At 40.5% G+C, this 26,409-nt stretch overlaps 3 protein-coding genes across 5 annotated transcripts; 1 reads left to right on the top strand and 2 right to left on the bottom strand.

Moving 5' to 3' along the window:
* Nucleotides 1-6,451: 6,451 nt before the first annotated feature.
* mibp2 (muscle-specific beta 1 integrin binding protein 2) lies at nucleotides 6,452-8,582 on the bottom strand. The gene is made up of 8 exons (XM_086144196.1): nucleotides 8,352-8,582; nucleotides 7,853-7,943; nucleotides 7,632-7,677; nucleotides 7,292-7,472; nucleotides 7,128-7,199; nucleotides 6,939-7,045; nucleotides 6,770-6,860; nucleotides 6,452-6,691 (listed from the first exon to the last, which is right to left on the bottom strand). The coding sequence occupies exons 1-7, from the start codon at nucleotides 8,375-8,377 to the stop codon at nucleotides 6,775-6,777; spliced, it is 609 nt and encodes a 202-aa protein (XP_086000322.1). The 5' UTR covers nucleotides 8,378-8,582; the 3' UTR covers nucleotides 6,452-6,691; nucleotides 6,770-6,774.
* A 6,323-nt stretch (nucleotides 8,583-14,905) lies between these two features.
* LOC147235868 (uncharacterized) lies at nucleotides 14,906-21,898 on the top strand. Of its 3 annotated transcripts, XM_086144193.1 has the most exons (5): nucleotides 15,412-15,530; nucleotides 16,071-16,209; nucleotides 18,770-18,846; nucleotides 19,222-19,382; nucleotides 20,753-21,898. In XM_086144193.1, the coding sequence occupies exons 1-5, from the start codon at nucleotides 15,429-15,431 to the stop codon at nucleotides 21,813-21,815; spliced, it is 1,542 nt and encodes a 513-aa protein (XP_086000319.1). In that variant the 5' UTR covers nucleotides 15,412-15,428; the 3' UTR covers nucleotides 21,816-21,898. The 3 variants fall into 3 exon arrangements, with proteins under 3 accessions (XP_086000318.1, XP_086000317.1, XP_086000319.1); XM_086144192.1 differs by lacking the exon at nucleotides 16,071-16,209 and having other exon boundaries at nucleotides 14,906-15,530; XM_086144191.1 differs by having other exon boundaries at nucleotides 15,401-16,209.
* A 100-nt stretch (nucleotides 21,899-21,998) lies between these two features.
* On the bottom strand, nucleotides 21,999-25,956 carry LOC147235867 (hyaluronan and proteoglycan link protein 3-like). Its single transcript, XM_086144194.1, has 6 exons — nucleotides 25,844-25,956; nucleotides 25,282-25,404; nucleotides 24,962-25,184; nucleotides 24,716-24,861; nucleotides 23,985-24,287; nucleotides 21,999-22,875 (listed from the first exon to the last, which is right to left on the bottom strand). The coding sequence occupies exons 2-6, from the start codon at nucleotides 25,394-25,396 to the stop codon at nucleotides 22,586-22,588; spliced, it is 1,077 nt and encodes a 358-aa protein (XP_086000320.1). The 5' UTR covers nucleotides 25,397-25,404; nucleotides 25,844-25,956; the 3' UTR covers nucleotides 21,999-22,585.
* Between the last annotated feature and the right edge of the window lie 453 nt (nucleotides 25,957-26,409).

Here is a 26,409-nt window from a genome sequence, read left to right as displayed (position 1 = left end):
AAATGTTTTCACCCTCATCCCTATTCGCGTTCTTGACACCATTGTTATTCACCAGACACACAAACAGAGTTTATTGTGACAGAAAACTGGGTTACATTCCTTTGCATCCCAACACTACCATGCGTCTGGCCCACCCCCACCACTTCACATAAAGCTCTAATTTTATACTCACTACTACAGCAGGGAAATTCAGTCGAAAACCAATATGACTTGTTTAGCCCCCGCTAAGAGCAGAAACTGCACCACAGTGTGGCTGAAGAGGGATCTGGACTCAGGATGATGGTCAAGCTGTTGAAAGTCAACAGATGCAGGGAAAAACCACAGTTTGAATATAGTTTTAAGTACATCTACTTTGGTTTTTGTTTGACATTTTTCGGTGCATGTTTATATACATCGCCATCACATATAGATTATTTCAACACTTGTTTTTCTCCATCTGTCTGAAACTGGGTCAGTGAAATGTGAGGGGAAAAGTTATGCTGTGTCATGAAAACGTTCAACACACTCGTGTCAAACCCCAGGCCCGTGGACCGAATCCAACCTCGTGCCTCTTTTCATGCAGACCCCCGGAGACGGCAAAGAATACAACTTCTTCCAAAACAATTAAATGGGATGCCCCTGAATGCATCCCCATTACATTTATATTTTACACATAAAAGTTAATTAACAGGTTCCTCCAATTCTGCTTTCAGAGCTTGTTAATTATTTATGACCCCCCCCAAAAAACAATACTCAACAAGATTAACAAAGTATTATATTAACCGGTGGCAGTCTGAGAGAATAGAAAAGGTAAACTTGATGCAGCCTGGTGTTAAATCCTGTCTGACATCCCGATTCCAGCAGGAATCCCATCCCTCAGAGGAACAAAAACACATCATCTAGTCAGTTGTTTTTTGGTTTCAATTATTTTTCAAATGTTACTTTCTGCCTTATACAGGGCACTAACTACAGTTGGTTAAAAAGACGTGCAACTTATTGTAAATCTACTTATTTTCCTTTTATTATCTAATTTCCATGGATACAGAGATAGACTGCTTCATCAACAGGGAAATCAATTTGTTGAGGCAGCCAGATACATTTACAGATTATAAGGGAAGCGATACCTTAAAAATGAAATATACAGAATGATATCAACACATGAATCATATATTACATATGTATATATCTATATATGTATATATATATATATATATAAAGAATAAGATGGATCTAAAAATAATGTACATACATTTCAAAATTCTGTGGAAATGATGCTGATGGAATTATTGAATTTAATGAATTCAGTGTCATGATGTTGGACCAAACAGAGAACATTTTTTGTCCCATGCTTTTCTAGATGGTTACATTTTGCTATATATATCCATTAGGGTGTGTCCCTCATTACTCATTGGAGCCGGTTTTTGAGGAGGGGACGATAGAAGGTTGCTTCAGAGTTAAAGAGCACAGAGAAGCAGTGGTTTCGGCGGGCAGGGATTTTACTCCTTCAAGCGTTTGTTTTTCACTTGCATCTGCTTTTAGAAACTCTGCTGTCAGAGAAAACGCAGATCCCCCGTCCCCCCACCCTGTTCCCCGAAGCCGCAAGCGAGTAACAGGCATGGCGCGAGAGCAGATGATGATGTTGTAGCAGGCGGCCTTCCTGTTTAAGTAAACAGTGATTCAGACGGGTGAGGAGGTAGAGGAGGAAGCTGTGGTCCGGGTCAGACAGGCAGCACCAAGCCTCTCCCAGCTCCACCAAAATAGGATACGTTCCTCAGCCCTCACAAATGATGCTTGATTCATGTTATTATTTCCTTGGGGTTTTATCGTTTGGTCAGTAAGGTACTTTTCATGCATGGGGGTGCAACATGAGGACTGATGGTTCTATAAACCGCTTCTCTTCATATGGGTGGTTTTTGCCCAAAAGTCGCTAATTTTCCTGTCTTTAACAGGCCTTACATAACCATACCGGGCAGAGTCTGGATAAATTGACAAGCAGAACCTTAGAAATGATTCACTATTCAGTATATGAGTCATATTATTTCATCTTTACTACAGATTGAAGGATCTTCAACTTACAAGACAATTTTAATCTGATCAAATTGGATGGGAAAAGCAATCAAATATTACGTTACAAGAGGCACTCAATCACCTATGGCAATTACCTTTATATGCTTTTATCAAAGTTATTTACTCAACGTTGTCATTTGTTACACCATTAAAGTGTTATTTCTCATTTTGTTCTTTTCAGGTAGATTAAAAGATTATATTAAAGGTGACCATTGAATGTAAAGAAAACTATCAGCTAATTAAATTTCTCAAGTTAAAAAATGTATAAGCCATTTTAATAAGTGGGTCTACATCCACATGTGAAATAAAACACTGACGCAAATTGCGCCACATTGTGTGTCTATCCAAATACCTCTCTCTTGTGCTGCAGCACTGGCTGTAAAATATTTAAAGCGTTACGTGTCAAATCCCATCAATAGTCTCGTTTGGTCTGCCTGGAGGTGCAATTTCTCCCAGCCCCAGGTCTGAGAAGTGTAAACACAGACATTGTGGGTGAACCACAGTAGGTGAGAGGATGTTTTCCAACAAGTCCTGAAGGCCCAGTATTAACCCTACCCATGCCAGGCTGGCATCTGAAAAACAACCCCATCCGTCAGAAAAAGTTGTTAATGCACAAAATTTTGGTCTCTTCGGTTTCTTGTCCATAATAGTAAAATATATAAACACAGAAAGTTGTGTGCTAAGAAGCAGACACACTTCAAGTGTAAGGAAAGGTTGAGCTGGTCAGATAAACGTGGCTTGTTGTTTTCTTTGGCCGGAAAAGAGAAGAAAACAAGAAGTAAGAAAGCGCACCGTGGACGTGCTGAAAAGATGCCAGCGAGACAAGGAAATAAGTTTTCAGACACGCAACCACAAAGGGGCAGTCATCTCTGCTGCCACTACGGTTGGTGGTTCCGTCCACGCATCTGACCTGTGCAGGGTGTAGATGTGATAATCTGAGCATAAAGTGCAAGCAGTCTAAGGAAGAACACATGGTGTTTATATCCTCCGTTTGGGTCAGCCGCAGCGGACTGTTGTTGTGTAGGGAGACGTAATTAAATTTATGCAGCAAAGGAAACACACACAGTGTTTCTAACTTATATAAAGATCCTATATTTCGCCCTTCACACTCAAAATAAATTGTTGTGGTTTAAGAAAACTGCAAGGTCTGTTGTCACACAGAGACATCACAAGTGCCAAGATGAATGGTGTCTGACGATGTCCGTCACTTCGATTCAAGCCGTCCTCGGAGATCTGGAGGACAATGTGTTCCAATGGGTCACCCGAAGCAAGATTGGACCCACTTTGTTCCCTTTGTATAGTTTAAAAGGTTAATGTTTCACTCAGCTTTTGAAGTCATAAAAAGAAAAGATATGTTTGTTCCAGTGCAGATATGAGAGACCGTTTTTCCCCTAAATTTCATCCTTTTTTTAATGTGATTTTAAAAAGAGAGGGCTATCACCACCAGTCAGCATTATATAAGTGCTAATCTCACACAGTCGAGTCTGGGCTGACAAGTCTCAGTGCTTGTTAAAAGTCACACTCATTTTAATATTAGCTGTCGGCCCAATGAGGAATTCAGCGATGTTTTCCAAATAATGTTGATCAGCTATGTTGAGCCTGAAACTAGTCAGTTAAACTTCTGAGACGAGGGAAGATGCGAAGACTCAGAATTCTCACCTACACTTCTATCACTGGTAAATCACCACTGATAGAAGTGGTGATGTATAAGTTGTCAGAATTAACCTCCATGTATTGCATAAGATAAAGAGCTTAAATAGTAAACAACAGGGATCAGGGCTTGTGACGCTCCTTAAAACCGGAGTAGGTTGCAGGGAATTCCCAGAGATACATAGGATTGTAATATGATCAGATTCTCTCTCCCCTTTTCTCTCACTCAGTCCATCTCTCTAGAACATAGTGTGTTGAAATGGACTAAACTGTTCTAAAGTTATCCAAAGGGTCTCCATAATTCAGTCTAACATTTACTGGCTTCAAAGTTATTTTACTCTGTATATTTGCAAACTTTTGGTTGATTGTGTTTGGTTGATACACACACACACACACACACACACACACACACACACACACACACACACACACACACACACACACACACACACACACTACTGGAGGGGGTGGGAATTTGGAATAGTACAGAATGTTACAATGTACTAGGAGCGGATCTGGGTGGAGTGAGTAGTGGGGATTTTAGGGGGGCTACTGACATTCTTTATTATAACCAAATGTCTGATGATATAAAATGCAAACAAAACAAAAACAAAAAACAACAACACTATAATAACAACAATAATAAAAATAATAATGATGATAGTAATAGTAACAACAACAACCATAATAATAATAATAATAATAATAATAATAATAATAATAATAATGCAAAGATGCTAATGCTCTCGACTCCATTTCCCAGAGTCTCCTCGATGCTAATGTGGGACTCGGTAATGTATAGCGTATTCATAAATACGTCGACTGGCGCTTTTTAATTTTTTATAAATCATTATTTATTAATTTTATCACGCTCATTCGTTTGCTTTCGTGCGTACAAATCGATTTATGTTCACTCACGCATAGAATAATACAATTTTAGTGGCGAAAAGAGGGTGAAATGGTGCTACTCACACAGGCGTTTTCGGGGCACCTCTGGGGGTCCTGCGGTCATCGGAGCGCGTGTGCTCGACATGAATAAAAATGTGATTTTTCCGATTTATGATCTTTACAAAAGAACCGAGTGAACATGATTCGAAGGAAAGAAATTATTTTTTTTGCCTTGTTCACCTCCTTGGGACTGTCATGACTGCAAATCGGACTCTCTTGTTCGGAAATCCTGTCATTTTTCACAATAGCTCAACATTACCCGGCACACGTGTAAGCTGTTGCAGCTTCAATGTAATTGCACCTCCCTCTGGATTTTTGCCTATTTTTATTATTATTTTTCAAATTTAAACTAACTACTGCTATACCACTCTGGCAGGACATACACATATTCTGCTCGCTGTACAATGAGGACTTTTTTTTCTTCAATATTATGTGGCATTTATTTTAATAATATCCTAGAAAACACAAAAAACAAGACTGGTCTTTTAATTTTGGTAACAGCATTTCATTAGTAAATAACAAATAGAACATTTGTAAGGATTATTTGTATGCCTGTGCTGTTGCAGAAACACTGATCCGGCTGTTACCACGAGACCTGTTGGAAATCCGAGAAACACACTGTGCCCTGCACAATGTATACAATGTATACTTTGTAACTCTAGCCTTGTATGTAGTATGTCAACATGAAGAGACAGTATTATTTCAATATGACACAATCAGCAAAAGGAAGAGTGACGACCGGATAACATCTGAGCAATTGATCGACACATCTACAGCAGGTCTTAAAAAATTGACTTTTACAGCCAAGAGAAAATATGTGTGGAATCAGTTTTTTTTTTCGGACAAGAATTTAGGTCAGATTACTTCCACGTCTATTTGACCTACTTCCATTCTGTAACATTACATAATAAGCCTGTCTTTCTGTTTAAGGGGGAAAGAACCCTGTGAAACCAATTTCATGGCCTTGGTTGTGCTTGGCAGAAAGAGGTTGTGCATGTTCCAGGCGTCTATTAAACTTTGATTTAGTTTGAATCAACACTGCCTTCTGCTTCACAACATGGAAGAAACATTTTGTCCTGACCTACACAACTGAATTAGATTTTATCCGAATCTTCATGAGCTGCTCTAAATTAAAATAATTTTAAGGCATGGCAAAAATGTTCAGTTAAGAGTTCTGAACATTATTAAATCAATCACTTAAAATGCAAGACATTGAGGCCATGCGATTTGTACTTATCACCGTGGTTGATGTGAAAGTAAGTGGCTTCATGTATTTGCAGACACTTAAGCTCAGCACAAATGATTGAAATAGATAGCAATGAGTACAGGGGCAGTAGTTCAGTAGGGATCTTGGTCACAAGGACTGTCAAATCCTAACAATAAAAAACGGGAACTGGTTTCCCTTTTTCAGCAGGTCGCTCCAAATTGTAACAGAAAGCATGTGGCTCCTCTGTATCAAACCCATTTTGACAGTGAACACTCAAAAGTACCATGAAGGTAATTAATTTCCTTTTATTCTGTCAAAAGCAGGTGGAGAAACCTTGTGACTTGTACTGAACTTCAAAGTATATTTTAAGTAAACAGGCCAAATATAGATAAGGTTAGTGCTCACTAACAGAGGTCAAAAGAAAGTAACCTTGTGACTATCAGCCACCAACTGCTGCTAGAATCCAAGGTGGCTGTTATTTGTGCCCTATTTCAACCACACTCTGAACAGAAGAACATGTTACCCGTGTGTCCATTTAATGAAGTATGTTGCCTTATGGTGAGAGAAGGATTAAAAAAAAAAAAATTCAGAGTTGGAGAGTTGGATGAGGATCATTTATTGACATAAGCAACCATCCTCTGAATAAATCCATCCACTCCATTTGGAGTGGAGGCTGTAACAAAGTAATAAATATGGTGGATATAAAATCATGCCAGCATTTGATGCCATTTAACATTTACAAGTGAAATTCATAGCAGTCAGGTGAATGAGCTGCCAGGCACAAACTTAGGGCAAGTGTCTTCTAGCAGGTTGAAAATTCCTTAAAGCTGATCAAATGACCTGCGAGAGAGAAGAATATTGTAACCAACAAGATTACAGATCACAAAGTCATAAGCTAGCCAGATTTTGTGTTTATACCTTTGTTAAAGAGTCTTCTGGATGTTATTCAGGATGTCACCGAAGACAACGTTGAATAGCTGCTCCTTTGTCTTGGTTCCATCTAGCTGCACTGTAATAAACAATATCTCAACTTTTAGTATTCAAGTAAACTGCGGGGGAACACAGAATATCAAATTAAGACACTTACAGACGTCAACACCTGATTCCTCCATGATGTTCTTGTGTTTCAAGTACATGGGCCAGACATGACCATCAAACAGACCAGGGGGGTCTGGCACAGTGTAGTTCCTTGAGCTGCAAGAGGAAAAACATTCCCATGAAAATAATGTAAGTTGACCAAGTGGCAGGAGCAACGTATCGGCATCGAGGCACTTACCACCTCCTCTTTTTGCATTCTTCATATGGGATGGACAAAAAGTACCGTTGGTTCAGCACGTCGATCAAAGGTCTGTACATAAAGTGATACCAAATTAATGTTTGATTCCATAGGGCAATTTGAATGGAATTTTCACAGGTAAAACAGTAACTGTGGACACTTACTGGTAGGTGTAAAGCAGAAAGCCCTCCACGATGAGGATGTGGGTCTTCTCCTGGTCGGGCTTTGAAAGAATCTCAGTATCCAGGGTGTTATTGACGCCATGAGATTTCTCAAACTTCACCGGATTCTCCAGCCATGCATAGATGGTACTCATCATGGCATCCATGTCCAGAGCAGTGATGACTGAAGACAAAAACAATGAGGAGGGGGGGAAAGGTAGAATGTGGACAACGTTGCAGGGAGCAAGTGAGAAACTTGTGGTATATTCCAGTAAAGCTGTGCAGCATGCAGAATACAAATTAATAAAACCAACAACACACTTCCATAAAAACCCAGGCTTACCATCGTACTGCTTAAAGCCATCTTCGACTTCAATCTGATCTTGGGGCTGAAACATACACGATAAGATGTACCCATGTACATACTAGTGCTACATGCTGCTTAAGACCACATGGTCCACGTCTAACTAGCAACAGAGGCAGCAAACCAACGCTCCGACGACTCTGACTGGCTACCCAGGTTTGTATGCCTTACTTAACTATTCCAGTCTCTGTGAAGCTCACCTTGAAGAAGTCATCTTGGTGGACAACACAACAGTTTGGCAGGTTCTTGATCAGTCGGTTGGTGAGGGTGGTTTTCCCTCCGTTGGTGACGCTGTGTGGACCCAAGCGACAAAAGGAAGTCAAGTGATTATTTAAGCCATATATTTAATTATTAGAAGTCACTTTAAAAGTTAAAGTAATCGATATAATCCCTTGCGGTGGGGTTTGTTATCTTAAAAAGTGTGAATTAGAAATGGACTGTAGTATGTTGTCAATTATTTACTTTTTTAACACGAGCTTAAGCATAGCTACGTTATTTACGGCTGTTGGAAAAGAGATGACGGTTATGAAATTCATCCTGAGATTACGTATTTTTTACTCTTTTTTTGTAAAGCAAAAATTGGGTTTTGAAAACCAATTTATTTCTCCTTTTTTACACACTTTATAAATTGTTTTTTATTTGGCCCATCGGCTAAATTAGCCGGCTAGCTGCGCCCCATTCATTCATTTAATCACTCACCCGCCGATGCCGATAATGTACTTCATGATTTCAGATGGCTGCTACCAAAAGTCGCGGGGAGCTGAGAACGTCGATAAACCGGAACGCAGTGATCAGACGGAAGAAAGTTCAAAAAGTGAAGGTTGCAAAAAAGGAAACGTCAACTACTTGACTCCTCCATGGCACTTGAGTGAGTGTGTAAACGAGGGGGAGGCGAGGTGTCGCTCGGACGTGGTCTTCCACCGAGAGAGGACTGGTCGTTCCGGGAGCTCGCTACACATACTGAACAACGGGACGTGATTGGATATTTAAACACTTCGCGCTGCGACGTAATCCCCCGAACAGCCAATCAGAAGCCAGTGTCGCCGCAGCACCGCCCGCGCATGCTCCCCCAGCATCGGCCTCACCACGCCTGTGTTTTTCTCGCTCGGCTGGAGGAAAGAAACTAGTCGCGGTTGCGGGGTTTGCGGCGGGGAAATCTAGACAGTAGACACCTACAGGTGCGGTTTGTTTTGTTTCGAATCACTCGATTCGATGTTACATTAATTTGGAGACTCTAACAAACGAATCGCACGGAAATTAAAGGCACTATCATGTCAATACTCTTCACCTGTTGGATCAACTGAGCTCAAATGGTGACATGTAAATAAACGAATGAAATTCTCATCGTCACTGAACGAACTTGAGATAATGGTGAAAATCCAGATTTCGTAAAAAGAAAAAAAAATGCTTTTAACTTGTACATTGACGTAATTCCAGGATGTCACCTTTTCTTCAATATTTTCATTTTTTTTTTTTACATTTTTATTTTATTTTATTATTTTATTTTATCAAAGTTACAGCATAAACATGACGAATACAGTAAAAATGTCGTCAAAAAATGCAATGTATATCAGAAATCTTTCACCTGTTGTGTCTTCCGAGCTCCAATGGTATTTCTGAACATTTATTGCATCTATAATGGACCGTGGAATATAAATAAACGAATTCAATTCTCACGGTCACTGAAGGAACTTGAGTTTTTGGTGAAATGCCGGATTTCTCAAAAAAGTAAAAAAATGTAATGGAGGTGGTCATTTGGAAAAGAATTATAGGATATAATGATTACTTGAATATTTTGATTTTTTTTGTTTGTTTGTTTGTTGTCTATCACTGTTTCTAGATAAACATGACAAATCCAGTAAGAAAATGTAGCAAACCTGCTATATTATATCAAATACCTTTGGGGTCTACTGAGGCAAAATTATTTTTTTAAATATTTATTGCATCTGTAACAGACCATGGAAGAGGTACATGTAAATGTAAATATACAAATTCAATACTCCGAACTCCTCAACTTGAGTTTATTCTAGAAAGCTCGAATTCTCAAAAAGGGAAAAAAACCAAGTAAGTGCTTTCAAATTGTACATTGATAACGTCATTTGAAAATAGATTTCTGGAAGTGGCTATTTCTCCATATTTTGAATTCAATTTTTTTACCCTATTTTTATTTTATCATATTCATGTTTTTTTTTCTTTTCTCTGACATAGACCTTTTCTGGACATTCAGTAATGCATTGGATGGGATACTGAATATTTAGTATATTGCCTGTTCCCAGTGTAAGTCATTCATGTGATTTCCCTCTTCCTGCTCGTCCACAAGGCTGAACATTTAGGAGGCAGTTTTGAAATTGGATCGATCAAAATGGGAAACTGAAAGTCCAGCTGTTGAATAAATGCTGTGTGAATGTTTGGTGAAAATCAGAAAATACAAGACCGGATGAGTTTTCTTAAAGGTGTAATTTGTGCAATTTAAAACACACATGTGCCAAACCAGTGGGTGAAAGCAGTTCTTGTCCATTTAATAAAAGATCTATTCACTTACAGATCACACCATTTTCACATGCTTTCAAATGCTCTTCTAACAATGTTGAAAAATACCAAGCTAAAAGAATTGGTAGTAGAATGAAGCTGTTAGCTTTTTGGGAAGATCGTTCCACATCCATCCAGAGAACAAATATATGAATAAAGTATTTGATTATCATACTGCACAATGATGTCAGAGAAGGATTTTTTGGGGGGTAATAATATTATGAAGTTGTTTGAATGTGTATTTGATGAGCCAAGCGTATGAGATCAGAATCAGAATTACTTGATTGATCCCTGAGGGGAAATTGTTAGCGTATTACATTACGATTATTTCTGGTTTATTACTGATAGACAGGACATCTATCCTAAGGTAATCGCATTAAATCGACAATGCGGAAAAGGCAAATCCTTTCATATCACTATCTGACGGATAAGAAATGGGCAGATTCTCCAAAACAGTGGCATGTTCCTCCGTGCAAAAACATCTGTTCTCCAATTACAACTTTATACTTCACACAGGCTGCGTGGGTGTGTTAGTCACCGGCCTTCATCTGACGTATCCTTGCTTTATTTTGAACTTTCCTTACCAACTCCATGACGTAGTTTGCTAAGGTTACACCAAAATCTCAAGGTTTTCACTCATCTTGGAAGAGAATTTGTCCCAGTGTGTAGTCAGACTTCTATTTGTAGCTTGACTCTGTTTTGACTTCTGTCTTTACTCCGGTCTGGTACCAGAGGCTTCGAAATTGAAACTGGAAATTATTTCCTGCAAAAAGCCTGTAATCGGAGCAGAATCAATCTTTCTTAATTTTTTATGTTGAAAATGATAAACCTCAAGTCCATGACGAGGCCAAAAAACAGTTAAAGAAATCTCTGTTTCTCATTTGACTTCCATGTGATTTATTGAAAAAAGCGTTAAAATGTAACTGATTATATCCCTAAAGCGCAGCACGGTGGTCTCATCATGTTTTTCATGCAATTAGTGGAATCGGAGAAAGATGACCTTTTTGAGAATCATTCTGTGTTTGTTCAGGAGCGTGAGTTGATGGTTGATTTTTTTTAACAATTGGGCTCTGCAGTCATAAAAACTGTGAATTAGATATAGAATCGAATCATCCCACAGTGAATCACTATGATATAAAAACATAAATAAAGAAAAGAAAACAAAATAAAAAACTATTTATGATCAGCATAAATATGTGGAAAAGTGGCAACTAACAGTGGACAACAATGCTTACAGCACCAATACCTATGGGTGTCTGGGTGGGAGATTGAAAGAAAGTCTTCTTTCACTTTTTAAACAGACTCAGTATCTTTTAATCTTTAATTTTGAACAAAAAATGTTTTTGCTTTTCTACATTTGAAGAATGGGAGCATAAGGACAATGTCAGATAATCATTTTGTAATTCCTGTATTCATGTATGATGATTCACTGGGTTCTTCCCATGTGGAGTTTGCAGGCAATCGGTGGCTGATTTGGTGCCAAATACAAAAATAGAATAACCAAAAAAAAAACTGAGGAGATCAAACTGGCACAGAATTTCAATATGAATAAAAACAATTTAAATTTAAGAATTATTTGCATTTGTCTTTTTGTATTTCTTCTGTCTCAGTATCACTGTCCTAAGAAGTTTTTTCCTCATCCAGTCTTCTTCCTGTTTGACAGTCACATCTGACCTCAGATTCTTGGCAATCACACCAACGTCATCCTTCACTTTCACAAATTGTATTTCCATGAATTTCTGATTTTCTGCGTGACTGCAGTTCGTGGAAAGTAACCTATTGCTAGCAGATTCATTTGTATTGTACAGCGTAAATACAAACTAAATTATTTACATTTATGTAACCAAGCAAGTATGCACTGCGCTTTATTTTCTGCTCTTATCATTAAGCTTCCTGTGAATAATTCATTACTTAAAACAATCATTTCAGCATCAAAGACAAAATAAGGTAAAATTATGAACAATAAAACGTATTACCATTGTAAAGCCATGCATCAATTTACAGGTTTGCACTTCTGTTTTTGTTCTTTTAATGGAGTTCAATGTGGTTGCAATTCTAACATCTTCAACCTCAACTTTCTCATGCTCCAAATGTGGTTTCAAATTCATCTTTCTAATGAATGGAAAATGATTTTATTTCCTTGGCACTGTCTCCATACAAGTCCACCCTGTTCATCGCAGCGGTAACATCGTTGACTTTCTTTGACACACGAGTTTCCTGAAATGTGATAAGAATGCGCTCCACTGTCTCAGCCTCGGTACGGCGATCACACATCTCAAATTTAAGAGTCTCAGGAAATTCCCTTTGTTTTTGTCCTTTTTCTGTGCATTTTCAGTACATGAATAAATATAATTATGCTAGCCAGTGAACAACAATTTCCACATTTAGGATCAATTCAAACTGGCTGTTGACCAGAACTCAAATCTGCAGCTTACCAGCAACTTCTCAGAAGAAATGAAAGGGCAGGACAAGAAGCTCATTGCTCACTTTGTTTAAATATATGTTTCCTATTCAAAAATAATGCAGACAATAAAGCAGATTTTACTCCAGGGTTGATTATGCCAGTCACATCTTTGTGCTCATTTGAATAAAAGTTCTAAATCCATGTCCATTTTAAGGTGTCTGTTTTAAATTACTTGTATGAATTGTTGTGCATATCAGGGATGATGTTCAATGATCCAGAAACTAATGCTGAACGTCAACTAATCTCTGGAATTTCTTCTCTAACCAGACAGTTAAGAATAAGAATAAGAATAAGAATAAGAATAAGAATAAGAATAAGAATAATAAGAAGAACAACTTTATTTATCCCGAAGGAAATTGTTGTGCCAGAGTTACAAGAAAAATATAACAATAAAGATATTCTATTAAGATCCAAATTTTATTAACATGGTTATTTTTTTGCCAAGCAGTAATTAAAACTGGGGTGTATGATTTACATCATGGATAAATGAATAGTTGTGTACATCTGACTGGAGACTGGGTCTAAATATTAATGGAATTATCATTATTGTCACGTTATTCTCACATTCAGGCTTGCAATGTGTAATTCACAGCCTCTTGTTGCTTGTGATTGAATGTACCTGTGGTGAAACAGTTTTGCTCTTTTCAATTTTCAGAGGGTATCAAATAGCCTGAGGAACAAAAATTCTGTTGTTACTTGTTGTCAAGCTATAAAAGTTAAGTCACAATTGTCACTTTACAAGGGAAACACTGCCACCTAGTGGCAATGCAAAGCAACAGTTCGATTTGACAAACTGCAGAAAAAACACACATTCGCCATATTGGCTCAATAATTTTTCATGTTTGTTTTCACAAGGTTCTACCTTTTTGTATTTATTTATTGATATATATTTTGAGTCCTGTTGTTTTTTTTATGTGAAAGTAATTATTCAGTGTTTATCATGTTTTTTCGGCAGTGCCGCAGAGCTGAGGGTAGCAGAGATGAAGATGTCGAGGTTCTCTTTGGCAGTGATGAGGGTGGGTAGGACTAGGATGGAGTCGATCAGAGAGACAGCACGTGTTAGATGTTTTGGAGATAAGGTCAGAGAAGCCAGACTGAGATGGTTTGGTCAGATATAGAGGATGATAATGAAGATATTGATAGAAGGATGCTGAGGCTGGAACTGGTAGAGAGGAGCCCTAAGGGGAGGGCAAAGTGCAAAAAGTATATTTATGGATGTAGCGAAAGAGAGAACATGAAGTGAGCTAATGTGAGAGAAAAGCCTACAGATAATATGGTTAAATAACTGTGGTGACCCCTGAAAGAAAAATAAGTAGTTTATGATGTGTTGCATTCATATCAGATTTCATAATGTAAAGACAACTCCCAAGATGTTCATTCATTCATTCATTCATTCATTATCTACCACTTATTCTGCATTTAGGGGTGTGTGGGACCGCAAGCGCTTGAACAAATATGCAATATTTTTGAAAGAGAATTCAAAGGTCTTTTTTTCCCAACTGCTGTTCAACTGTTTACCACCCAGCTCCACTCCCAATTGACTTTTGGGAGCATACATCTACTACTTATCCATACTTCTTCTTGTGTAGCTCGCACAAGAGTGTTTATATTGTAGCGAGTAACGAATGTTGGGGTTTATGTTGATGCTTGTTTTCTGTGTGATTGGAATTGGAGTGTGGAATTGAGCGGGAACAGTTTGTTATATTGCAGGCTCGTGTGGCGTGGCTGTGGTCAACAACAGCTATTGCTCATTTAACAGACATTTTCCCATCAACCGATTGTTTCCCTGACTAAAACGTCACACTATCCGATACTTTGTATGCTATTGTTTAACACCCTCTTCTACACTGTCCACCTTCTGCTGTGCGAACTGAAAATTTTCCATCGTAAGACAATTAAATATGCATTCTATTCTATTTCATTTTAACTATTGCCTCTTTCAGAGGTCTTTTTGCTACAAGTTTCACCAAGTTCAGAGGTCTTTTTGCTACAAGTTTCATCGAGTTTAGAATAGGTTTAACCGAGTACAGAATAGGGCAGAAAAAATGGTGTAACATGAATATTGTATGAGTTGAAGATGCTATAATATCGCTGGCGCTGAGAAAGTTGCAAGATAAGACATTTACTCCCTTGTGTTTTTACCTTAATCCCCCAGGGTGTAAAGGTTCCGGGCGGAACTTCCCCCGCTGGAAACGTCGGACACCATTAGACGTTACACCGCTCTCCCTGTGATCTGACCTTCAGCAAACCCAACGTCGGTTGTCCGGGTGTGTGAGTGTGCGGGGTCTATTTTAAACGTTTAAATGACAGCAGAGACCTGCGTTCCTTCTTGCGGGTTCACGGTTCCTCTTAAAAAGTGCTTGTAGCAAGCTCAGCTAGCAGGTCCACCCAAACCGGAAGTTCCGGAAACAGCGCGCCTGACGGAACCACGGTTTGTTTTGTGCAAGGCTACCTGTCACGCACGCCGGTGTTTGGCTAGCAATTCCCGCCACCGCACATGTCCTTTAACCCACATGGGCCGTCGGTTCACCCCCGCGTCGTGTCCCCGGAAGCCGTCATGACTTCCAGGAAAACCGGCATCGTCTGCGCGGCGCGGGGTTGCCACAACAACTGGTACAAGCGGAAGGGTCACCTGGAACAGGAGTGCTTCGACCACCGGCCGCGCACCAGAGCCGAGTGTGGCTGCGGGGCGCCGTACGATCTCCACCCTCCGCCGAAAAACAAGGAACACCTCAGACTGTGGCTGAAAGCCCTGAATTTGAAGAAGCCGCCGAAGAGACCCTATGTTTGCTCTTTCCACTTCGTCAACCGGGGACCCACGGAGGACCACCCATTGCCAGAGAAGTGGCTGGGATATGAAGTTCCAGCAAATAGTCACGACCAGGGTAAACGGAACCCCGTCTGGGAGGACGATTTTGCATACTTTAATGTTTATCTCATACTACAATGTGTTGTTAAAATAATCGATTTCTTTAAAAACGTAATTTATAACACGTGTTCTAACCTTCGAGCGCAGCCATCGTTTTACTAGCCCAAATGCATGTTGGGTTGATGACGTACATTGGGTGCGTGGCTTTAAGCTAGCGTTAGCACTCGCAATACAGTATACCGTCATAATGCCACATTGTGCTGCTCTTGGGTGCAATTTCCAGTCCAAGGGAAACAAAGGGAGTGATATAAGCATACACAGCTTTCCAAAGGACGAGAAAGGAAGACGGGAGTGGGAAAATGCTTGTGGACGAGCGCAGCTTCCAAAGGACCCGAGGTTATGCTCTCGCCACTTCTCTCAGGATGCATTTGATGCATTTAACCGACCTCAGCTGGTGAAGGAGCTAACGGGTGCTGCGGGTTTTAGACGGAGACTGAAGCCTAACGCCGTGCCTACGCTTTTCTTTCACGACCAAACAATATGCACGCGGAAAAAGAGTGGCGGCCGCCCGAAGAAACGCCGGACACTCGGTGACATCCTGCGAGGATGTGAACAACCCGCTCCTGCAGAAGTAGAATGCGGTGGCGAAAGACCGGGAACCAGCGCGATCACGGAGGAAGCGGTCGAATTATTCGGTCAGTCAGCACAGCAGACGCCTTCCCTCTCTTTGTTTGCATAGCAGCATAGTTGCAGGACCCGCAAAAGTGACTTTTGGCCGACCCTTTGCCTCCTCGCGTCTTTGTTCGGCTTCCTTCTTCAAGCTTATTTTGACTTTTGTCTTAAGCGTTGCATCATCTGGGTTCAAATTGGAGGTAGTAGCACAGATGACTTGGTTTTGCACCGCAAGGTAAAATTCCTTAGGCCGAGCCGAGTGCAGCCATGTGACGGCACTACCCAGGCCGCATTGCGACGTAAACAACAATGGCGGACAAAGTGTCCAAATTATAATAATAATAATAGTATTCGCCAGAAGCCAAGGATTTCTATGTCAGAAGAAAGCGTAAAAGTCCAAAAAGTCAATGATGTGTCATTTACATCTATGATCTGTTTATGCTCAATATTAAAACATCAATGACATAAATAGCAATACTGATTAGGTTATCTCCCATAACTTCCTTCTGCTGTGTCTTATCTAGGCTTTTATTGTCAGTGAAATGTTGCTGTTACATTTTTGCTTTTGTTGTAATGTGCACATATGCATACACTCTAGCAAGGCTTGCAGTCGGTGAATATTCGAGGATTTTGCTCAGGCATAGCACTTTATCAGAGTCATTGTGGGCAAATAGGAGGGAAAACCAATGGGGGTAATTCAAAATGCCATCCATTGTGTCAAATTACAGCACGTATTAGTGCATCACAAGTGTAAATACTGGACACATACACAAACAATTTTTTTTTTGCATTAAGCTATAGTAGGCTCACAAAGTTTGAATTGGTACAGCAAATGATGCCATGAAAGTTCCTCTGGCCAGTTTTCCATTCACATTACAATACGAAAAATGTAAAGGAAAAGAAAGGATAAAAGCATTCTTGTCAAAATCTCCTGGACTTGTTTTTTTTTTTTTTTCTCCGTAAGACTTTTCACCACTCATCCAAGAGGCTTTTTCACTTTGAATGGACTGTGGCGGGTTTCCCAGTATAAGCACAATGGTTTGGGTCTAAGTTGCAATTCCCCTCAGTCCATTCGAACTAAAGAACCTTCTCGGAGTAGAAATGCCTACAAGAGTCGAAAATCATGTCCAGTTGGCACAAGATTTTGACAATTAACCATGACCTGGGTGACTGAGGACCTTTTCAGAGATTTAAGAATATAAAAAAATATAAAGTAAAAGAAAGTGTAAACTTATCTAGGTGGTAAATAATGTGGTGTTTGTATTTGCACCTAAGAGAGATGTTGCATATCCCATCATCATTTTATTATCCCATTATCCCACTAGTATTTACAGTATTTATCGAGATTGTTGTTGAGTCCCAGAAGCTGTTTAGAAATCTTGAACTATGGTTCTTTAATGGTAAATTTGCTGGGTGTGATGAGTCTTTTATTATGTTGTGTTGGTACATTGTACGGATTGGGCACCTGTAGATGCCTTCAAGGGATGGCTGGTGTGTGTTGGGGATGTTCTGTGCTGTATTGATCACTCCGCAGTGCCTTCTACTCAGCCTTGGTGCAGCTCACAAACCAAAACAGGATGCCACGGCTGAGGACGCTTTCCACTGAGCATCTGTAGAAAAGTAGCAGCGCCCGAGAGAGGTTGACTTTCCCGAGTGACTTCAGGCGTAGCTGTGCCTTCTTTTACTATGGCAATCGAGATGTGGTCCATGAGAGGTCCTTGGACATGTAGGCTATGTGCTCAGGAAGCAAAATTCTTTACCCTGTCGACCTCCACTCCTTTTATACACAGAGGAACGGGTTCCAAGCTCCTCCTGGAGGCCACTATCAATTCTTTTGTTTTGTTTGAGTTCAATGCCTAGTTGTTTTTGGAGCACCAAACTGAGATTGTGCACTTCGTCCCAGTATGCCAACTCATCATCATCATCCTGGATCAGTCCCATAACTGTTGTATGATCTGCAAACTTAATTACCTTGTGTTGTATGTTGCTGTCAAAAGTGTACAGTGTGTACAGTGCTGTGTTTGCAGTGTTTAGACTCGAGAGTATGGAGACCCTAATCTTACAATCTGGTTGCGGTCTAGTCGGAGGTTCTTGATCCATCTGCTCATGCTCCCAGCAGTTCCTCATTTGAGTAGCTTGTCTGCTAGTCTGTTAGGGATAAATGTATTGAATGCACAGCTGGAGTCTAACGTCTTGGTAACCAGGGAGCCTTTTAATGAATCAAATGTTGCAGGTTAAAAGCTTCTTGTAATATATGTCTACAAGTCAATTTTTTTCTCTTGAAAATCTGTATAAATTTATTCGATTAACCAGGTTGCAGACCTAAAGGTAATGAAACAACAAAAAAAGTTCAGTATGAAAGTGCAGCGAACTAATATCTTATTTGATTGACCACTATTTTGTAGTGGTCAATCAAATAAACATACTGCATTATCATTACCAAGAGGCTTTGTCAGTTCGAATGATGAAACCTCTCAGATTGAGGTGAAACATGGTCAAGGGAGGAAATTCAATCTATGACTAAGATAAGAATAAGCAGTTTCAATATTGGCTGGATTATTTATTTGGTCTTATTTTTGGCAGATGGGGGTCACTGTGATGCTACCTCAATGATGGATCCAGGCCAGGGAGAAAGGATGGACAGCCATCACCTGCCAAAAGTAAGCAATGAAGTGATTCTTGAGGTCATTTTTAAGCCATTTTCAGGTGAAAATGTCTTCTTGTACTTTTGCTCGGTTTTCTTCTATTTAAAGACAGATTGAAACTAGAAATAGAGAGATACTGCTGGTTTCCAGTGACCTTGCTTTTGAAATGATACTGCCCATTTGGCAATAAAATCATTTGATTTTCGAAATGTACCATCTTGAGCATTTATTCACTCAAGTGAGGCTTTCAGTGGCAGGAGTAGTTTTTGACCATGGAGTAGCTTTGGATCATGTCTTCAAAATAAACCAAATATAAACTATAACGTTTAAAACTTCTGCACTAGGACATTTCTGGAAGAACTGACATGATCTCTCTGTTTGATATCACAGGACAACGCAGGCACCAAGGCTTGTTCTGACTCCGTCACAGGGGAGTCTTTCGGGAAGGCCTTGTCTGGCATGCGAAAGAGGAAAGCTGCAATGCAATCCCTGTATGCTTGGAAAAGCATGGTGAAGCCTGCAAGGAGGAGTATCAGCAGGGGACCTCCCAGGTACTAAAAGTAGCCCACTTTTGAGATTCTTTTTATGACTATTTCCATGTTCCATGTGACAATGTAAAATGTTAGGTAATTTCCAGACTATAAGCCGCTACTTTTTCCAAATGCGTTGTACACTGCAGCTTAAACCAGTTTCCCGACCACGGTGCCGCAGCATGAGTATGCCATCGGAGATCATCAGGTGTGCCGTGGAAACATGCCCACTTTCACCTGATTGATCCAAAAATTCTTTATTCAACGCAAATAATGTGTCTTCGTAAGTCCATGTGGCAGCATGCAGTGACAGGCAGAATAATTACATGCCTTTTCTACTGATGCAGGGTTTTTTGTAGCAGGGATGAGTTTTATGCATTAAAATGCTTCGATGGACCGGTTAGACGCGGAGGGGTTCAAATAATAAAAACTTTTGTCAGTTCATAGAATTTAATGTGAACACAACGATTACACTTTATATTAGAAAATTGCAATAATATCAATTCACCATGATGTAGAATCAGTGGGGGGAAAAAGGTGCTCAAGACAATACAGTGAAGGTGATTGTGTTTCCTCAGTTCCCGCAAGAACCTTGTATTCAACCAAACAGGGCCCATTTTTCACACAAAGTAAATTGAGACAACAGTTTCATTGTATTTAATTTAAAACTTTGACATATTTATTTGGTAATGTGACATGTGATTTTTCTAATGTAAAATATGTGCCATGGCTCGAAAAAGGTTGGGAAACACTGGCTTAAAGAATGATGCTACTAATTTATGGATTGTTTTGGGCTAAAGAGATTCACGCCGCCAAAGCATTTAGCCTCGTCACATCGGACCAATGAAATTACAGTGAAATTCTGTGGCCGTTCAGTTGCGACATTGAAGAGGACAACTTTCATGGTTTTAGTGCGCTGGAGGAAGACCAAGATAGTGATCAGCTGGGGTCGGACAAAGCAGGGATAGAAAGTGGATGGACTTTTCCTTGTGTTATTTATTATTCATCTCTTTATCAGCCGTGTTACAGGCACTGTTTGAAAAAAAAAAAAAAGCATTTCAAGAATGTATTTGTGGATGTTATCGGCATGTATTTAATTAAAAGTAAAAAAAAAGTTTCTGTGTAAATATCTCATGTTACAACGTGGACACTTGCGGCCTATATATGTGCACATATATTTATTTGTTTATGTTTAGCCGGTGCGCCTTATACTCGGGTATTCTAACTAGTCCGGAAAATACACAGCCTTTTGCTCAATTAGCAAGTTCTCTTCAAATGTAAAGTGAAAGGTCTAGATTTGGCAGATGTCTTCCCTGTTTTCTTATTTCTCTCTTTAGTTGTGATCTCTGCACCACGTGTTCCTGAATGTTTGCTCTTCCCTTTACCTCCAGTCTCTGGAAGCCGCCTCCGCACCCCGATCATGACTATTCTGAGCTCATCCTGCCTTTGGAGGAGAAACTCAAGCATTTCCGGAAGATGGTCAGTCAAAAAGACGAACTGATGGCCCAGATCAAGGCAGAGCGGTTCCTCATCGCAAGGTTCCAGGGGGATCACAGGAACATCATGTTTTACACAGGCTTTCCGGATTACTACACATTCATCGCGGGGTTTATGGCCCTGCAGCCTACCGCCGAAAGCATTGTCCGATGGAGCCAAGCCCAGCGGTTGAAGCAAGCTGACATGGAGGTGCTAAGGCAGGGTTTTAGTATTTCTAAGCTGGCCATCATTGACCAGTTTTTCCTTTTTCTTTGTCGAGTGAGGCAAGGTCTCCCTGAACAGGATCTCGCCATACACTTCAACGTATCCCAGTCCACCGTAAGCAGGATCTGCGCAACTTGGACAAGCTTCCTACATTTCATGTTAGGGTCATTTGCGATTTGGCCCTCGAGGGCCAACGTCTGGAAGGTTATGCCTTCGTTTTTCCGAGACACATACCCACACACCAGAGTCATCTTGGACTGCATGGAAATAAACGTGCAGAAGCCAAGCTCCAAAGTTGTCAACTCCGAAATGTTCCCTCACTACAAGGATGATACGACGCTGAAGAGCCTCATAGGCATCGCCCCATCAGGCGAGTTGATATTTGTCAGTCAGCTGTATGCGGGTTCACTATCTGAGAAGGAACTAACAAAGTCGTCAGGGATCCTCCCGTTGCTGGAGGGGGGCGACGAGGTCATGGCTGTGAAAGGTTTTCCCATCCAAGACCTTCTTTCCGGGATCGACGTCTCCCTTGTGATCCCTCCCAGTTTCAGCCCGAATGGGAATCGCCTCAGGGTGGAGGCGAAACATGTACACTCGATAACCAGACTCCGTGCTCACGTGGAGAGAGCCTTCAAGAGGATCAAGGAGTATCACATCTTCGACAGGGTCTTACCTGTGACGCTTTTTGGCTCTGTGAACCAACTGTGGACTGTTTGTGCTCTTTTGAGTAGTTTCAAAGGCCCCCTGCTCTAAATGTTAGGGTTGAGGAAGTATGCCTTATATACACTTCTATGAGATTGTAGGAACTCAAGAACAAAATAAACTCTTTTTCCACTCGTTGTAGTGTAAGCATGTTTATTGGGGGTTATCTCAAAAAGTTTTATGTTGATATACTACAAGATTCACGCAGGAATGTGTGCTCTTGATCTTTCTTGTACCTTGCAATTCCCTTTTTCATCAGTCAAATGTTTGATAGGTTAGTGTTCCAGTGTCTGTCGGCTCCCAAAATGCATTTTTTCAGCAGTGACATTTAGGAACACCTGGAAACTTTATGTGAACAGATGCCGACCGTCCTTTTGAAGCACTATCGGCTGCGGAAAAGGATGATAGAGTGTAACGTCTTGAAATAATTCAAATCGTGATGTCATATTGTGATTGAATTATGAATCTGTTCGTAATCAGCATCATACGTATTAATGAATTCAGGTGGTGGCTCTTGAAGTAAATTAATTACAAATTTCTGTTTTTCCTTGCATTAACCTTTTCCATGCTAGTTTTTTTTTTGATATCGAGGAAAAAAATTCTTACAAAGGTTTTTAAGATGACATAATACCTAATTGATCCAACAACAAAATCCCTTATACAACAAAGACTAGGAGAGACAATCATGAATGTAAAAATTAACATGTCATAGTCATTAGTCTTATCACTACAAAAAGATCTAAGTACGGTAAATTAGAGCCGACGGTATCAGTGAAGCGTATTCTTTACAGTCTGGACCACACCAAAGGTTGATATGCAGTTCATAAGTCCTCTAGTTTGTAGCAGTAGACTCCATACTGAAGCTGTGGGGGCGGGAAACCAAAGCTGCGGACTCCGGGCTCAGAAGAACCACAGTTCCTCCGCGGCCTCGTGATCGGGTACCGGACGCTTCCGTCGGCCAGCCAGCCGCCGTCACACCGGTCCAGCCCTGCCAGTTTCCAGGCAGCGAAGAGCTGTCCCACTTTAGCTATATGTGCTTTGTCCACGTTGCACGCCTTCTGAGCTTCAGTCAGGTTCATCATGCGAGGAGATTCCAAATAGTAAACTTTACCTTTGAATAAAACATTTGATTTAATGTTTTTTTTTTTTTTGGTTTTATTTTTTTGCAGATTAGTCCAAGTTCTTCAGATTTCCATGTTTCCTGACTCGGGATGGGCCATTTTCAAAACCACTTGGACTTGGATTACATTGGATGAGCAGTATGGATGTGTTTTTTTTTTCTAATTTTTTTTTTTTAACTAAAGCTAATTTATTTTACATAGAGTAAAAAAAATTTACAGCATGACGTTTTGAGCAAAAACCCGATGTTCTTCAGTTGCTTACCAAAATATGCAACATATATAGATAAAATATTTTGGTAAGCATCTGAAGAAAAGCAGATTTTAGCATGAAACATTATGCTATAATACATTTTCTTACTCTATGTAAAATAAATCATCTTTAATTTCTGAGCACTCTTGGTGTGTGGATTTTTCAAAGCTTTATCTACTCAATAGTTCTGATCCAGCCCCCATCCCTAACTGGGTAGCGGATGTGCGCATTTTTCTTTTTTCTCAAATTGTTTTTTTTTTTTTTTTTTTTTTATACATTATTTTATGTTCAAAAACTCAGAGCCCAACCAGAACAAATTTAATGTTTGGCATTACCTTTCCTGATAACAACCTGGCTTCCCCTTTTCAACCAAATCTAGAGCGGTGTGTCCATTTGGGGTTTCACAAAACATGTTGTTCAATTAAATTAAATTTTAATTAAATTAATCAACACCGCCTATCCTGCACTCAGAGTCACTGGAGCTCATCCCAGATGTCACTGGACAGGAACACATATAAAACACACAACCTGGTAGCAAACCAACGTTGCCATGGGGAAATTGTGCAAAGACCCATTTGGGATCAAACCTTGGTGGGAGATGGAAGCGCAAACCACGGCGCTCACTTGGTTGATTACTTATGCAGAGGAAATACGGGGAGTTTTAATATCAGCCAAAATTTCTGTCAGAGGCCATCTCAGTGTGATAAAAATAGCAGATGTTGCAGGCGCAAAACCAAAAATAAACAACACTGACCTGCTATTATTTACTAGCCTGCTGCTTTTCCTGCAAGAATCTACGAGTTTTCTCGTCCCGTAAATTTCAACCCCCCAAAGATCACATCACCTCACCTCGCAGTGAAGACGAGAAGCAGAAGACGTCATAGCGGTGAAGACGGAACCGGCGCCTGCCGTAGCTGCGTATCCCCGGGGCGAGGCCGTGGCCCCCGCAGGGCACCCTGGGCCGGGTGATGGGGTACTGGGCCGTCCCATCAGCCAGCCAGCCTGCATTGCACCAGTCCAGGCCCTCCTTCCAGGCGTTCAGGAGCTGACTGAAGGTGGCCAGCGTGGAGTCCTGCTCCTCGCAGGCCCGCTGGGCCTCCAGGAAGCTCAGGTAGTAACGTCCGTGTGGGTGCTGGTAGGGAAACACCACACCTGTGCGGATGAATTATAAGACTTGCAATTCTTTTTCCACTCAAGTGTTTTGACCAACATTTAAAAAGCACTATATCCTCACCCTCTTAAAATAATTGCCTAAATTGCTGAAATCAACTCCTTACTCAACGTATGATGCATTTTTTTTTTCTTTTTCTGAAATACTTAAAAAAATTACATGAACTATGTGACCTAATATAATGATTCCATTGCAAAACACTGTCTTCCATTGCAAATTTACAGTTACTCAAAATTAAGCATCTTGTCGATGCCCTTTGGTACATTTTGGGTTTCTCCTGCAATTTATCTTCAATAACAGCTTCCTGTATCATCCTTTCGATAACACAAGAGCCGGTCAGAAATCTGATTAAGAGAATAAACTTTAAAATCTTGAATTTAAAGAGAACAATGACGGAAAAGTTTCGCACCTCGCAACTCCAGATCGACCGCTACGCTCTTGTCCTCCAGTCCATCCACCACCTCACACACGTAGCAGCCTGTATCATTCAGCCGGAGGTCAGTCACCACCAGCGCCGCATCTCCTGGGAAGTCCTGCCTGAGCTGCACGCGGCCCCTGAACAACAGGCGACAAAAATCAACACACACGCTAAAAAGGCCGCTTCTTGTTATGAAATACATAAAGAATTCCTGTCGATTCTTTCTTTATTAACAACCTGAATTCTCTGAGTGTCCGAATGCGAGGCCCGATCGCCACCAGGACGTCGGTTTTAGGTCCCCCGGCGACGGGCAGCCGGGACCACTTGACCCGGACTTCCCTGGGAGCCTTCTGCTCCGGCTCGTACCAAAACCTGCACGGCAAGGTGGCGTCGGCCCCCGCCGACGCGAACACAGACGGCTGCGACGAGGCCACACGGAGCTTCACGGCGCTGGAATAAACTTCACGGGCCGGTCATATGTTGTTTATTGGTAAAAATGGGTGATCTTGAGGAGAAGAATGCACTTTAATGATTTAAAAGATACAATAATTACGTACTGTCTTTGTCGCCTTTCCCCTTGAGGAACTCTTGGTAGAAGAAGTGACCTCTTGGCACAGCCGAAATCCAGCTTGAGAGAAGCAACAGCAGGAACAGAGCGTGGAACCCGACCATCTTCCCAGCTGTGGAAAAAAAATAAATAGAATAGATAAACAAATTAATTCATTCACAAATTGTCTCTGAGAAAGTCAGAAATGTTATGACAGTATATCACCAGTAGGGGGCGCTGTGCTGGCGCGTATGAAAACGTCGCTTCGCCAACTGTCTGGGACTTTTGAAAATATATATTTCTGTGAACTGTCTCGAAAACATCACGTTTTATGAGTTGATATCACAAAACTATTAAAATTATATTCCAATTAACTGTTTTCCAAACTGCTTTGCGTAGTGCGCCTGTCTGAGTCGATTTGCGCACATCGTGGATCATTATGGCTTTTTTCGCTTGGTGTTCCTTCTTTTAAATTAAATTAAAAGCTGTTCAGAGAAAAACGCCTGACGCACAAAAATTGCATATCATACTCAAAATTGCTGAATAATCAGAGTTACCTGGTTTTCACTTACCGCAAACCAGTTTTGCTGTCGCTGGAAAAGACGCAGTGGGTTCTAGGAATAAAACACGACCTTTAAATTGGGTAAAGTAAAATTGTGCAATTTGGTGAATTATACTCGGGAATACGAAGAAGTGTCCGGACGAGCGCAGCGGTCCGTCTGCGGCTCCTGACGTAAATCCACCACATGCGGGTCCCAGCGACCAGTGAGTGACAGGAAAGCAGACGTCTGGCCACATCACGCAGCTGCCACCGCAAACACAGCATCCCTGTATATGAAAGGGAAGAAAAATGAAATAAATCACTTATTTTGGATGGGAGCAAATTGTGTACTAACACACAAAAAGATGACAAAGTGCTTGAGAACTGAATTTGTTACAAATTCAGAATTAAATCACGAAACGACATAAACATTAAACATTGGAAAAGCAAAACAAACATTATATATATATATATATATATATATATATATATATATATATATATATATATATATAAATAAACGTGGTAATAATGACATCAGTCTTCCATGCTGCTGTGACAATAAAGTCAATCCTATCCTATCCTATCCTATCCCAT

The sequence above is a fragment of the Fistularia commersonii genome, chromosome 3, assembly GCF_037954325.1.
Source record: "Fistularia commersonii isolate RoL2024-O1a breed Wild chromosome 3, RoL_Fcom_v1.0, whole genome shotgun sequence".
NCBI classification, from domain to species: Eukaryota; Metazoa; Chordata; class Actinopteri; order Syngnathiformes; family Fistulariidae; genus Fistularia; species Fistularia commersonii.
Note: the sequence above shows the minus strand (reverse complement) of the source record. Positions and strands in the feature narration are given on the sequence as shown.